Genomic DNA, 14,630 nt, shown 5'->3' on the forward strand with positions numbered 1-14,630 from the left:
TATAACAGATAAGTTTCTTATAAAATAACCAAAATATGGCGCACAGAAATAAAAGAATTTTTAAATTTTGTAGACCAATTGTCCGTTAAATATTTATTTAAATTATAACAATAATTATTAAATGATACTTATGTTTATACATTTATTATAATTAATTGGCTGGCTTTACACTTACGTTGGAAGAGGAAGGCCAAAACGAACGTATACTTACTTGACTTGACCTAAGCTAATTTTAACCTGCTAATTACTGTAATACAAAATATTTTTATGAACTAAATGTAAATACCTGATGGAAAGCGGTTATAGGGCCTATGGGCAATACAGAACAAAGCTATAAACAAGTTGATTAGGCAGCAATATTGATGTGACAGCTAATTCAGTCCTAATGAAGAGGAAATGGCCGCTCTGACACGAATTGCATTCTATAACTAATCGTAATTGATTGATTACAATTGGGTGTCTAATAAATTTTGGTATTAAGACTTATTTTATCGTCGTCAACTACATAAGTGTACTAGAGGAAGCCCGCGACTGCGCTAGCGTAAAGCGAAAAATCCCATCAATTCTTGTTTCCGTGGGAATTTTTGGGAAATCGTCTCTTATTGCTCCTCTACTAAGGAACCTTTGTACCAAATTTCGACTTTCTACGCTTTAAAGCTTCGGCTGTGCGTTCTCCATCAGTCACACACTAACGGAAGAGTTAAATATGTATTGATAAGTATAACCGCGTAAAACTAAAAATCCTGTCAGTATTGGCTTTTGCAGGAATTTCGGGAAATCTTCTTTTAGTGCACCCCTAGACTACATAAGAAAGGAAACTACAATCTGAACTTCCCCAGTTTAGACGCAGTGACCGAACCACTGAGTCTAGAAGTTTGCTGTGCAATATTTATGTTAAAACACTACTACAATAGGAGGCTGCTTTGTGGAGTGGTTAATACATTCAGTCAGAAAAGTATCGGGAATGGATTATTTATTTATGGTTCCAAATTCAAATTTTTGTTTTTTTTGTTGTTGTTAGATTGGCACAACTGTTTTCCATTTTGGCGCGGAGTTTGAGTTGCATCTGTTGTTTACATTAAATACAGTGCTATTTTTAGTTATATCATATCTAGTGTGTATTGCTAATTTCATAATGGATAAAAACATCGAACAAAGAGTTTGTCTTAAATTTTGCATTGCCAATGGAATATCGTGTTCGGAGTCACTGAAAATGTTACAGAAGGCTTACGGTGAATCGACTTTATCAAAAACTCGTGCTTATGAGTGGTACAAAGCGTTCAAAAGCGGTCGAGATGTGATGGAAGATTTGCCTCGCTCTGGTAGGCCATCAACGTCTGCAACTGAAGTTAACATCGCAAAAGTGAAGGAAATAGTGACTGAAAATCCTCATTCAACTTTGAGAGAGATAGCCACCGAATTTTCTGTATCTCACGAGTCGATCCGTACCATTTTAACTAATAATTTGGGTATGAAACATGTTGCCGCTCGGCTAGTCCCAAAAGACCTGAATTTTTTTCAAAAACTCAATCGCATGAGAGTCGCTGAGGACATGCTAGAACGAGTCAATTCCGACCCAACATTCATGAAACGCATTGTTACTGGTGACGAGACGTGGGTTTACGAGTTTGACATGCAAACTAGTCAACAAGCTTCGGAGTGGCGCCTTCCAACTGAACCGAAACCGAAAAAACCACGCCAAAGTCGTTCAAAAGTCAAAGTCATGTTGACTGTTTTCTTTGACTATCGCGGTGTTGTGCACTCGGAATTCTTGCCGGAAGGTCAAACGGTAAATAAGGAATATTATTTGAGTGTTATGCGGCGTTTAAGAGAGCAAATCCGACGAAAAAGGCCAGATTTGTGGAAAGAAAATTCTTGGATTTTGCACCATGATAATGCACCTTCGCACAAGGCCATCATTGTGAACGAATTTTTAACCAAACACTCAACAAATACCATCGAGCAACCACCATATTCACCAGATATGGCTCCAGCCGACTTTTTTCTTTTTCCTAAACTCAAATTACCACTTCGTGGCACCCGTTTTCAATCGGTAGAAGACATAAAAGAGAATTCGCGGCGAGAACTGACCTCAATTCCGGAAACAGCGTTTAAAAAATGTTTTGATGATTGGATTATTCGTTGGCGTAAGTGTATCGTTTCTAAAGGAGCATATTTTGAAGGTGATAAAATAAATTTGGATGAATAACAAACAGTTTGTGTATTATTGATCTTTTCCTGCTACTTTCTTGACAGAGTAGTATGTCAGTCAATAAGACAGTACCATATTATACATTTTAAAATAAACAGAAAATAATAAAAATAATAAGGTATCTAAACAAGTGGGTGACACTCAACAGTTGGCCCTTATTGTACTGAGTTAATGGACAAACAAAATAACAAGAACAAAACAAAAGTTCCTGTGATTACTTCAAACTTCACTTAGTGTTGTGTAACATCGAACAGCACATTACCCGTAAAATGTTCTTCGCTAAAAGCATAGTCTTATATGAACTAAAAGGTAAGATTGCTTCCCTACATACCAGTGTAAATACTGCCTAAGAGGATGATATAACAGCATTTCATGTTAGGGTTCAAAGTTCACACTAGTATGTAATTTTATACGTTGAGGTGTAATATTCTGATTATAAGCTACTGAGATGCGGACATACTTCTACCTATGAACAAAAGTTATAAAACTATATTAAAAATGTAGTTATTAAAACATTGGAAAAAATAACTTTTTTTTTTAATTATGATAAAAATGTTCAGTAAGCAAGTGATAAAAAAACATTATCTACAACGAGTAAGTAGAAATAAGGAAGCAAGTATTTTGACTATCGTCAAAATTGCACAAATCTTCCTAATTTTAAAACCTGTAAATAGTAACTTAGTAAGTACTTTTAAAAATTAAATTTTCAAATTCTTAAATAGAAAATAAACCCCTACCACGAAAAGCTAGCTGTCAACCTAACCACGTCCATTTACTAGTTTCCCCGAATCGATACTCAAGATAGGTCCGATAGCTACGGGCGGACTTTTCACCTGTCAACTTTGTCCTGAGTTAAACCGCTTACCCTCAAAATAACGCAGTTTAGCGTCCACGTGGCGAGATCTGAAAATATTTCTCTTATTTTTGCTTCAAGCTTGCTTTGAAATAAAGATAGTACAAAGTTGTAGAATTGATTAAAAAATCGCAATTTAATAATGGCCGAACGCCATTATTAAATTGCGATTTTTTCATCCAATTTCTATCCTAATCATCATACAGCCAACAATCTCGAGAAGACTGTAAGAATACGTTCAGTTGTATGGCTTAATGATGTAATTGAGATATAAACAGTAAGAGGCTGCCAGCTCATCATATTTTGCATTATTTTTTATTAGCACCAAGGGAATGTTTTATAATAGTACATGATTATAAACATTAAATATCGTGATGTCACATGTTGGTAGGGCAAACTACGTTACACACATTAATGAAAAAAATTAAGCAAATGAAAACAGAAATTTAGACTAAGCGAATATTTTTTGAATTCGAACGATACTTTAGAAAATTATGAAACTTCTGGAGTCTCTATATTTTCTAAGCTTACGCTGTCTCGCTGCGTTGCAGTGGTAATGAAAGAAATAAAATGTTCGGACAGAAACACGGTATTGTGCTAGTGTCATAAGACTGTTTTCCTTCTTTTTCTCTACAACGTTTTCAAAAATACGTACGTACGGTACATTTACACAAAACTGCTTTGAAAAAGATTATAATATTATGTATTGCTTTGGAATACACACACACACACACCGTCTCGTCTATATCCCTTGCGGGGTAGACAACAGTCTTGAAAAGACTGATAGGCCACGTTCAGCTGTTTGGCTTAATAATACAATTGAGATTCAAATAGAGACAAGTTGCCAGCCCATCGCCTAAAAAAAGAATCTCAAGTGAAACGTGCTTTGGAATACATAAATTTCCAACATTTATATTAATAACCATTTTTTATATAGAGTAATAGTATATTTATTAAAAATGTAAATATCGTTGCATCTTTAACTCAAGTCTCAAACTAACTTTTTTAGCCCAATCTGTGTGACTTGTCCCATAAAACTGTAAAATATTATTTATTCATAAAACTTCCCCGAATTGAATGTGTGTCAAAATTATTATTCAAAACATTATGTCAGGCGCAAAGTAACTCGGAAAGGTATTTAAGTACTCTCACCTGGTACGTGACAGTGTACGTTAACTAAGGGAAATGGTATTTCTACCTCGGTATTTCGTCCATGTAGGTTAAACTATCGTGTAAACTGTGCCTAGGTAACAATGTGTCCGGAACATAAACCAGCGCCTTGTATACCCAGACGATCTATTAACTCTCAAAGGAGAGCATATACTCAAGCAATCTATGTAGAATAAGAAATTTAAGTGATAAGGATTATATGGGAATCTTACATCGAAGTTTTTTATGATAAATTATTATTTACTACAGTTAAAAAAAGATTTCGTTTAATGTGGTCAGACATAAAATCAGATCAGACATATGGGTAGTGTTGATTCTTGTTTCAATGTGCTAATTTTTAATTTCGTAATAATTTAATTTAATCTGAAGAATAATAACCTAACCTGGTAGTGTTTTGACATGTGGTTTTTGATTCTATTGAGCCAATTCTATACTATCGTTATTTAATTGGCGTCTGACCTTTGATCCATATCTTCGCTTTGTAGTTACTTTACGACGGACCCTAGAGTTCAAACGATACATTTTTTCATGACTGAAATGTTACACAAATTTGTCTATCGGGCATTTCTTTTGGACTTGAACTACTAAGTTGGTCAGAAGCTCTAAAAATAAAATGTTAAATGAAATTTTTATGTTTTTACCCAATTTTCAGAAATAGTGAAATCAATGTAAATGTCCCCGGAATCCAAAGTATAAGCAGAAGAGAGCAACATGCCAAGTTCTCACATATTTTGGAGAAAAAAGTTCTACGCTGAGGTAAAAGTAATGAGGAAATCTGCACATTCAGTCAACTGAGTGTAACGTCATTACGTAATCAAAGCTAGGTAAGGGCAGGCGGTAGTCGTTTCATATTATTACTTTTTACTGCTTAATATTGGCCATTATGTCAAAGTAATGATGATATCTTGATGAAAATAAATAAGGGAGACATCTCAGAAGTAGCACAAAGTACGCAAAAATGATCGAAGCTAAACAAATTTACAACACCGAGGTGATCTGCAAAGATCAATTTGTTTTGATCAGGCGCTAACTACAAAGTAAGATTAATTTGAGACGTCAATTGAACCGTGCTAACCCTTTAACTTTTATTAAAGGAAAAGTGAAATATACTCAATTACTCACTGCATTAATTACTTAGTGAGATGAATGGGGCTGGAAGGCTGTTTCTGATCGGGCCTATGGCGAAGTTACACATTGAAACTATGTTGAAGCCTCATAATATCGTTCATTCACAGAATAGAAGATTTCGTTCGTAGGCGTTGTGTTTTGACAAAATGGTGATCAGCGAGGCTAGCAGGGCCCGCGCTACGTTAATTTTAACGCGCGATGAACTATCCCTGTCCCGTATCACGTGATAATAAAAGCAAATCGGCGATAGTTTATCGCACACAAAAATAGGGTCGCGCGCGCCATGCTAGCCCCGCTGTTCTAAAAAAATATTCTTAGCTTAGTAGTAAACTACTGAATTGGACTAACACATCGCTCGCGTAAATTGAAATAACCCGTCAAATTACGTTCCCGCGAGAATTTCGGGAAATTCTTGCTTGGTGCACGCCTAAGCCAGATACCAAATTTGAAATTTCTTAACCAAGTGGTTTGAGCTATGTGTTGATAATTGTGCGTTTTTATTGCCGCCCAATTGTTTCAAAGTAATAATTTATTTTCTTCATAAATAGTATTTATACCTGTTTAACCAGATTAATATTTATTTTGATTTCTTTTCGTACATACATAATATATTTTTTTTATTAGATACTAAAAGTGCTTTTCTTGGTTTTGCTCTTATTATTGACATCAATAAAAATGTTGAATATTGGTCCACCACCTCAACGAAAAGACGCAGACTAAGTACTTCTATAATTACATAAGAATTACGTACTACCAGAAATCTATAGCTTAATACCTTAGTACTTACCTATAAAATTACTATTACAAGGATATCATCATGACAGACCTTGGTTCAATACCGTGAGATAATCGTGTATCGTGACCGATATTAATAAGATACATCAAGTATTGAAAACATTACATATGGACTATTTATAAAGCATATCAAACTATTAACATTCATATTATTCCTATAGTTATATTTTGACTATTGGATACTAAAACAGCCGAAATATCATAACTACAAAATTAAACTTAGGTACTGAATGAATAACATCCATCAATACCATCTTTTGTAGTAAATATGTATTTGTTTTGCTAAATCGATCTTTGAGAGATCTTTATATGTTGATAATGTAAGTATGAAATTTAAGATCTAATTAATCAAAGAACAGACTTATTAATCCAAACACAGATTAATCTAAATTAAATTTCCTTGTGCGTTAAACGGCTGACTCAATAATACTTTATTTTGATATATTCTACAGACTCGTTTTCGGTAGGATTCGAACCTACATCACGCTTTTTCATCGGGTGCCTTAACCTTTGATAGTATTATCACACGCGCGAAACTACTAAGTGTATTGTGGGAAAATGAGGATGTCCAACATAACATTAAGGGATATTTTCATAGGTATAGTTCATCCGATTAGCTCTAATCGGATTGCATCGACACACGCAACGCAGCGTGCAGTGTACAAACATTAATGGAATTAAACACAATGCAATTACGGACAATGGCCAATACAGCTAACAGTGGACTATTGAACGGATTGAAAATAGTAAGTCCAAGATTCGTGGAAATTCTGTTGAGGTTTTGGAGCGGCTCGGTTTTATTAACGAAATTGTTTTGGATTCTATTGTACGAGTATACTGTTGTATGTATATGTTACATTGTTTATTTTATTCGTTGATAACTAAAGAATGTATATAGTAGGGCATATTTTTTCGCGTATTTGTTAGAAAGAGCCACTAAGGAAACTAAGCCGAACTGTTAACGCTCTGAGTCGCATCGTGGACATAGATTAATATGGACATACGCCGAAGGAATAGTGCGGAATGCGGAATGCTTAAACAAAATTACCTTATTTTTGTCTTTAATTAGAGTTATCCTCACTGTTTAAACAAAATATGATGACCGCTATTGGTACAGCTAATGCCATAATAATAACCAACTGCCCCGTTTTGTTTTTCACAAAAATACTCCAAAATATAATATTAAATAATATCTATTCGTTCTATTAGTTGTTTATTATTTTTGGAGACCCCTAAAAGTAGGCACGTAGTCTGCCTAACAATCGTGAACTTGTGACTAATGCTGTCTTCCGATACACGCTTCCGGCCAGTTTTTCATTGTCAAGCCGGTTTTTCCTCTTGGAATTTGAGCAAAATACCAAAAAGTGTTTAATTTGGTGCCGTTAGAATATATCCACTCCGTCTCCTTGGATGCCGTAAAAGTCGACGAAGGGAATAAGCACATTCATGTTTTACCATGCATAATTCAATACGTGATAGGTTCCCCTGCAAAGGTGACTGACCTGAGTCACCCAATTCAAATCGGAGTCAAGGGCTGCATCCATCATCTCCTCTCAGAGTTGAGGATAAACCGAGACTTATGCCAGGACGAAAAAGACGATACAGTTTATCTTTGACATTTACATGACGAAATAAAAAACTTAAGATTCTCAAATCTCAATAATCAAAATCTTACTTTTATTTTTTCATGGAATGAATATGATCCAAGTTCACTGTTACTTATTTTTGGAATCCCAAATTAAAACGTTGTAGTACGTGGTATGAAATTTAGACTAACAGGGAATTCAAAGCAGTGGAAGAGGTGGTTGTAGTCGCTATCTCTGCCAAATGCATAATACTGACCTTATCACAATCAAAGACAGATGAGAGTACCTGAAAACATAATATCATCATTACCAAACAAGTTTTTCATTAAATTACTATAAAGAACTGAATACTCAGAAATGGTGTTTCTACCTATTTTCATTAAATTTATTAGGAAGAAAAAGCGAATGTAATTTGACGAGGACCGTTAGCACTTCTACCATTCCAATTTAATTTATATTAGGTGACTCTTGAGACTCTCATTACATTTGAGAATTTTGTCGTCGTGTCAAGAAAGATTCTCTACGTTAAATTTTTTAATTATTATGTACAAAGGTCTACTGACGACCATTTAGATAAAAAAAAGTTTTTTTTTTTGAAGAAAGATAACCGGGATGACAAAAAAATTATATGGTAAGAAAGGCCCGGGCAATTACTGCAAATGATTGTTGAACTTCTTTTTTTAAACTGTTATTTGCCGTTATTAGGTATTATTATGACGACATTTTGTTTGTTGTAAGTTTCTATTCTCCTAGTATTGGACTTTGGTCCATCTTTGACCACGATGTGCTTCTTACAACGCTTTCTTTTTAAAACAGCTAGAAAAACTCACAGGAAACTTACTAATAAAAATTACCCGTATCTATCAAACGTTATTTATTCGGGTAATATGGGACTTACGTACATCTTTTAGTTGAATTATAAATTATTTCCTATTATGCCGTAGTATCAGACTATAAAAGGCGGCCGGGAACGGATATGTGGTTATCACTCACCTTTATAGGCACTAATATTGAATAACGGTCTTTTTTCAAGCCCGTCCTGAGATTCTCATGATAATTGAGCCGCAGTTTAAAAGATGGGTCGCCAAACTTAGATGTTAACGTGATTTACTTTCGACCTTAAAAGGATATCGCTTGAAATAATAATTAGTCACACCACCGTGTTGTATGTTTTTCAGTAGGTAGCATTATTTTATGATATTTTTTAACAAAAAAAACTGAATCTCTTTAAATTTTGGCGATAAAAGTGTAAACAATTCACTTATGACAGACCTTTAACGATAAAAATTATTTATTTGGTTAGAAAAAGTAAACTATAATAACCGGGGAAACCTTTGATAAAAATGCACCGGAAATAAATATGGCAACCGCCATTGCCCGGAAAGACCAGTGTAAATACGGAAATGTATTCAAAAAGGCAACTGTCCGATGTCAAATGCAAAATATACAACCGCTTCTTTACTTTTCAACTCTTGTAGTGCAGTAGTGAAATACGCCAACTTTGCCTTCTAGGAAAACTTTGCCCAAAACAACGTTTTTAAAGAATATTACTATTTAAAAAAAAAGTAACAAAATATCGGCAACATTTATCATATTTGTAGAAAATAGACTTTAGATGTGGCAACACAGAATAGTGTGTGCGCTCCTATCTTCACTCAGTCACCTGTCAGCATTTGTACAGAACGGAGTGTATTTTTGTGGGCCAATTATAGCAAAAGTTTGAGAGTGAATTATTTATCATGGTGAAATCACAGGTATGTTTTATATATTGTATTTTGTGTAAAACCATACACTGAGTGTTTTGATGCTATTATCGTTAATTTAGCTTGCATACAATAAAAGTTATGACGCTGGGCAAAGTTATCTAGTAAAGTTCCGCCACGTGATTGCCAACATTGCCCATTGCCGAAAAACGTCTAGGGTTGGCACTTTTTATTTATTGCCGACTACAAATAAAGGAGATTTGACATCATCTGAAAACTATTAGTCGAAAGAAAATAAATGTTTTTTGATTGAACTAGGTATAGTCTAACAGCATAAAGGTAATTTTAGCTAGCACGCATCGTCCGTCTATGCATAAATAATGTCCACGCTCCCTAGATTAACGTCGTAACATCCACACAATCCTGGTAACATGTGGCTTAGAGTACATTTGTTGTAATACAATGTCAATAATTTAACACTCTCATAATTCAGGGATTACATACTAAACAACTCATAATAATAATTGATCTTAAGCCCAACAATTTCACATAACAATTGTTTTTCCAAAAATATGACTTGATTTCTGTTTCTTGTTGTATGAATTCCTTGTACAAAAAAAAAATCTAAAAAAGACTTTAAATGTTTTTATTTATATTTCAATAATTTGTATTGTTGTCATATTGCAGAAAAACAAACATAAGTCACGTATACGACAAAGAAAGCCAAGACGTAAACTTGGATCTAGATTATACAAAAATTACTCTAACGAAATGTTAATGCTCGCTTGTGAAGCCGTTCAGTCGGGTCAAGTATCTTCTCGAGACGCTGAAAAGCAATTTGGTATCCCAAGGCGAACCATACTCAACAAACTGAAAAATCTACATACAAAGTCAGTTGGACATCCAACAAAATTGACATCAGAGGAGGAGGTCAAAATTGTAAAAGTTTTACAAGCGGCCAGCAATTTCGGCTCGCCACTTACGAAACTCGATTTAAAACTATTGGTCCGTAATTACTTGGAAAAGAACTCAAAGGATCATATTTTCAAAAACAAGATTCCAGGTGATGCATGGGTCCAGAGCTTTTTGGCAAGGCATGCTGATGAATTGACTTTGAGAGCTACTCAAAATATTTCAAAAGCAAGAGCTGAAAAAGGAGCTCAAGAAATAATTGATTACTTTAATAATTTAAGTGTGACACTGAAAGATATACCAGCTCAAAATATAATAAATTTCGACGAAACTAATCTATCCGATGACCCTGGCTCTTCCGTTGGCATTTTCCGAAGAGGGGTAAAATATCCGGAAAGAATAGTAAATTCTACCAAAGGAAACATATCTCTTATGTTTACGGCCACTGCAAGCGGGCGGTGCCTTCCTTTATATGTTGTTTATAAAGCAACTAATTTGTATTCAGAATGGATTAATGGAGGACCACCAGGGACCCGATATAACTGTACCAAGTCAGGGTGGTTTGACAGCGTAATGTTTGAGAATTATTTTGAAACTATTATTCTACCATGGGCAACTGAAACTGCCGGGACAAAGGTTGTCATATGCGATAATTTATCCAGCCACTTAAGTATTAAGGTAGTTGAGTTATGTGAACAGCATGACATCAAGTTCGTTTTTATCCCCCCAAGATCAACACATCTCACCCAACCCCTTGATGTCGCATTTTTTGGGCCTTTGAAAAAATGCTGGCGTAAAGTTTTATATCAATACAAGCTCAAAAATCCAACTCAAACCACACTTAACAAGAAACATTTCCCGAAATTGCTTTCTGAATTAATAGAATCGATTCGCATGTCGGAAAAATCAAACATTATTAGTGGCTTTAGGGCATCGGGAATATATCCACTAAATCCACAAGAAGTCCTTAAGAAGATCCCACAAATGGAAATCCAGTCGTCTTCGTATGGAATTGATCAAGTTCTGGTAGATTATTTAAAAGAAACTAGATCTCCAAAGCCTTTTCAAGTACAAAGGAGTAAAAAAGTTAATTGCGAGCCGGGAAAATCAGTGACCGCTTCCGATTTAAATGTTGATTCTAGGTATAAGAAAATAAAAAATAAATCAGCTAAGATGGCAAATGAAAAAAAAAGAAATGATGAATCTTTTTACTTGGACGAACAAACTGGTCTTTTCATATCAGAATCTACTCTTTTTTCAAATAATGATACCAATTATGATCAAGACTACAACTTGGAAGAGGCTTTCGGTATCCCTCTATATCAGCATAATTCTATACCTGAAAGTTTAAGCAAACAATGTATCACAATTATTAATTTCTACATGAGTCAATCATTCCGTATTAAAACTAAAACATTTGCACCCACTAATGACTTACATTTTAAATCTCCCATAGGTAGTTTCACAAACACAATGATTGTACGAAAAGACAATGACAGTTCCGTTCAAAATACTGATCCAGCCAAGAAAAATAAAATAATCATACTTTCCGATGTCCTACTTAAACCAGGATCAGCATCAGCGACTAATGTTTGTTATTTAAATGAAGCTTCTGGTAAGACTGAAAATATACCGTTTACATCTATGAACAAAAATGATTTACCAGAATGCCTGCAAGTGAAAAAAAAGAAACAAGTGAAGAAAATGAAGACAATAAATAAAGAAAAAGAGAAAAATATAAAGAGAGGAGTCAGAAATAAGATAAAAGGAAAAATTACAGCTCAAAAAAATAGTAGAACAAAAAAAAGGAATAAAAGATTTGATAGTGATTCCAGCTCAATATCTACGGGTAATGAAGTTATAACAGCTGACACAGATGATTCTGATTACGAAACAATAAATGATTATTACATAGCGGAATGCTTGCGGGAACAAGAAGAAAAGGAAAATATTGATGATTCAAATACCATCCCTTTTGGATTACATGATATTGAATATTTTTCTGAAAATCAAGAAAGAATTAAAAAATACGACTGGGTTATAGTTCGATTTGCAACAAAAAAAAGTTTAAAACACTATGTAGGTCAGGTATTGTCCACTAATGGTATAAATCCTACAGTAAAATTTTTAAGAAAAGTTAAAGAATCAAAGTCCATCTCAGGAACGACCTTTACTTACCCAATAGTGGATGATATTAGCACCATACAACATACTGAAGATATTATAGCGGTTTTATCCGAACCAAAGATAACTCGACGTGGTCAAATTGTATTTAATGTCGATTTCAGTAGTTTTAACATACAATAGTAGTTCACTCGTTAAACCGTTATAGTTAAGCCTTATATAACTTACGTATGTTCAATTCAGTAACTGTGATTTGATTAAGACTGCTACATTTTCCAAAGAATAATTATATAACTTTAAGAAACACTCTCCTATATTTTATTATAATGTTAAAATAGTTCTAACCGAGCCAAAGTCATGACTAAATTTAATTCAAACTAAATAGTATTTAGATTTTTAAAATTATTTTGAATAAAAATGTTTTGTTGAACGTTGTTACTGATTCGAGTTGAGTTGTTATAAGATAATCAGATTTTAGACCAGTTATATTACTGTTTGATCTCAATCATGTTACTTCGAATTTTTCTAATTTTGCTTATTTAACAATTAAGCATACTTTCTTTTTTTTCCACAAGATATTTTAAGTTTTGTTTTTTGATAAACAGACATTCGTACTTAATTATCTCTAGGGATACGTACCTACTTGTTTTTTTTTTGTTAATTAATATAAGCTTTGATTATAGGACAACCTTCACTGATCTGAACTGACCTATTGATGTTTTTAATTATTAAATTTAACATACCTACTATGTACTAAATATATGTGTTGCAAGTAGGTTGTCTTAAAATGTATGTAGTTTTTTTTTTACATTTTACCATTTCTGATAACAGACAAATGACGATCAAAAGTATGAAGCCTACAGAATATGTAAACGTTCAAAGGCTTTATTTATACTTTTGATCGGAGTGTCATTTGTCTATTAGCTAAAACGCGTAAAATGTAAAAAAAATAAATATAATGTTTAGGCAATCCACTTGCATTGTACCTATATTTAGTATTGGATTTAAATTAATATTAAAAAGTCACCCATTAACCAGTTCAGTGACGGGTCTCTTTTACTCTGATCTCTAACTCGTTAATTTTCTCGTTGATCTCAATTATGTTAAGTATAATTATTTTCTATTTTTTGCTAGTTGCTAGTGTAACTAATAAGTATCTTTTTTAAAATCTCCTTATATTTTGTTAAATGATAAACATTTCATTGGTCACAGCTTTTAAAAGTTTAATTATGTCAAGTTGTAGTGGTGTCTCACTATTAACATGTTTTTAATTGTTCTGAAGACTAATAAACAGTTTAGTTCCTTAAAAAGTGTATTTTCTTACTAACCTATCAAAAGATTTAGTGCTAATCATTATTAAAAAAAGGATTGTACCGAAAGTTGACAACCCTAGCTCTTTTAAATTGCTTCATGACGTTTGTATGAAGGAAAGAAAAAAATACTGAGTAACATTGCCCACTCATTTTAAAACAAGTATATGTATGATATCGTTTTACTTTTTGGATTAGTGGCCTTTATTGCCAATATACTTTATTTGGTTCTTATGTTATTCTCTTAAGGTCTATATTTTCGCTAAAAATAAGGGTGGGCAATGTTGGCTAAAACCCCAGATAACATTATCCATCGCCGAAATCGGAAATATGTTAGAAAATACTTACCTGCTGTGTTATTTTGTTACGCTAATGCATGAACATGATCTCAGTGTTGCCACAGATACAACAATATATCTGGGGTACCATACAAAAAAATGGCAAAAATCTATTTTTTCTTCAAAAACTGGGCAATGTTGGCGTATTTCACGGTATGTGCCTAGCGAACTCTTACTTACTGAACTTTCTATTTGAATATTTAGCAAATAGGTATTGCTTTTATCTGTCATATTTTCTGTCGTTAGTTAATTTTATTTTAATTTATAAAAGAGGACACTGACTCATATATTGATTGACATATCAACGCTCAGCCGAAACCGATGTGTATAGAGACATTTTTGGCATATAGCTTCTTTATGTGGCCTAGGAGTACACTAAGAGTGGATTTAATATAAAACACCAGAATAATGCGCAACTTCGTCTTATGACTACGCTTATTTTATAGCAGATGCCGTCGAAAACCTTGAATAAGCCGCGACTACTTATAGCGCTAATCAA

General features: G+C 33.7%; 2 protein-coding genes across 3 annotated transcripts in view; one reads left to right on the forward strand and one right to left on the reverse strand.

Annotated features, from left to right (window-relative positions):
* Positions 1–14,630, reverse strand: part of LOC106142506 (uncharacterized) — a 162,000-nt gene that overhangs the window by 53,039 nt on the left and 94,331 nt on the right. For both annotated transcript variants that reach the window (XM_013344289.2, XM_060946768.1), the window contains exon 3: positions 8,001–8,030. The gene's annotated coding sequence lies outside the window, so the exon portion shown is untranslated. The remainder of the gene's footprint in view (positions 1–8,000; positions 8,031–14,630) is intronic.
* On the forward strand, positions 9,236–14,285 carry LOC106141545 (uncharacterized). Its single transcript, XM_013343196.2, has 2 exons — positions 9,236–9,498; positions 10,135–14,285. Exons 1-2 carry the CDS (start codon positions 9,484–9,486, stop codon positions 12,664–12,666), a joined length of 2,547 nt encoding a protein of 848 aa, XP_013198650.2. The 5' UTR covers positions 9,236–9,483; the 3' UTR covers positions 12,667–14,285.

Source organism: Amyelois transitella, chromosome 12 (assembly GCF_032362555.1).
Source record: "Amyelois transitella isolate CPQ chromosome 12, ilAmyTran1.1, whole genome shotgun sequence".
Classification (NCBI taxonomy): Eukaryota; Metazoa; Arthropoda; class Insecta; order Lepidoptera; family Pyralidae; genus Amyelois; species Amyelois transitella.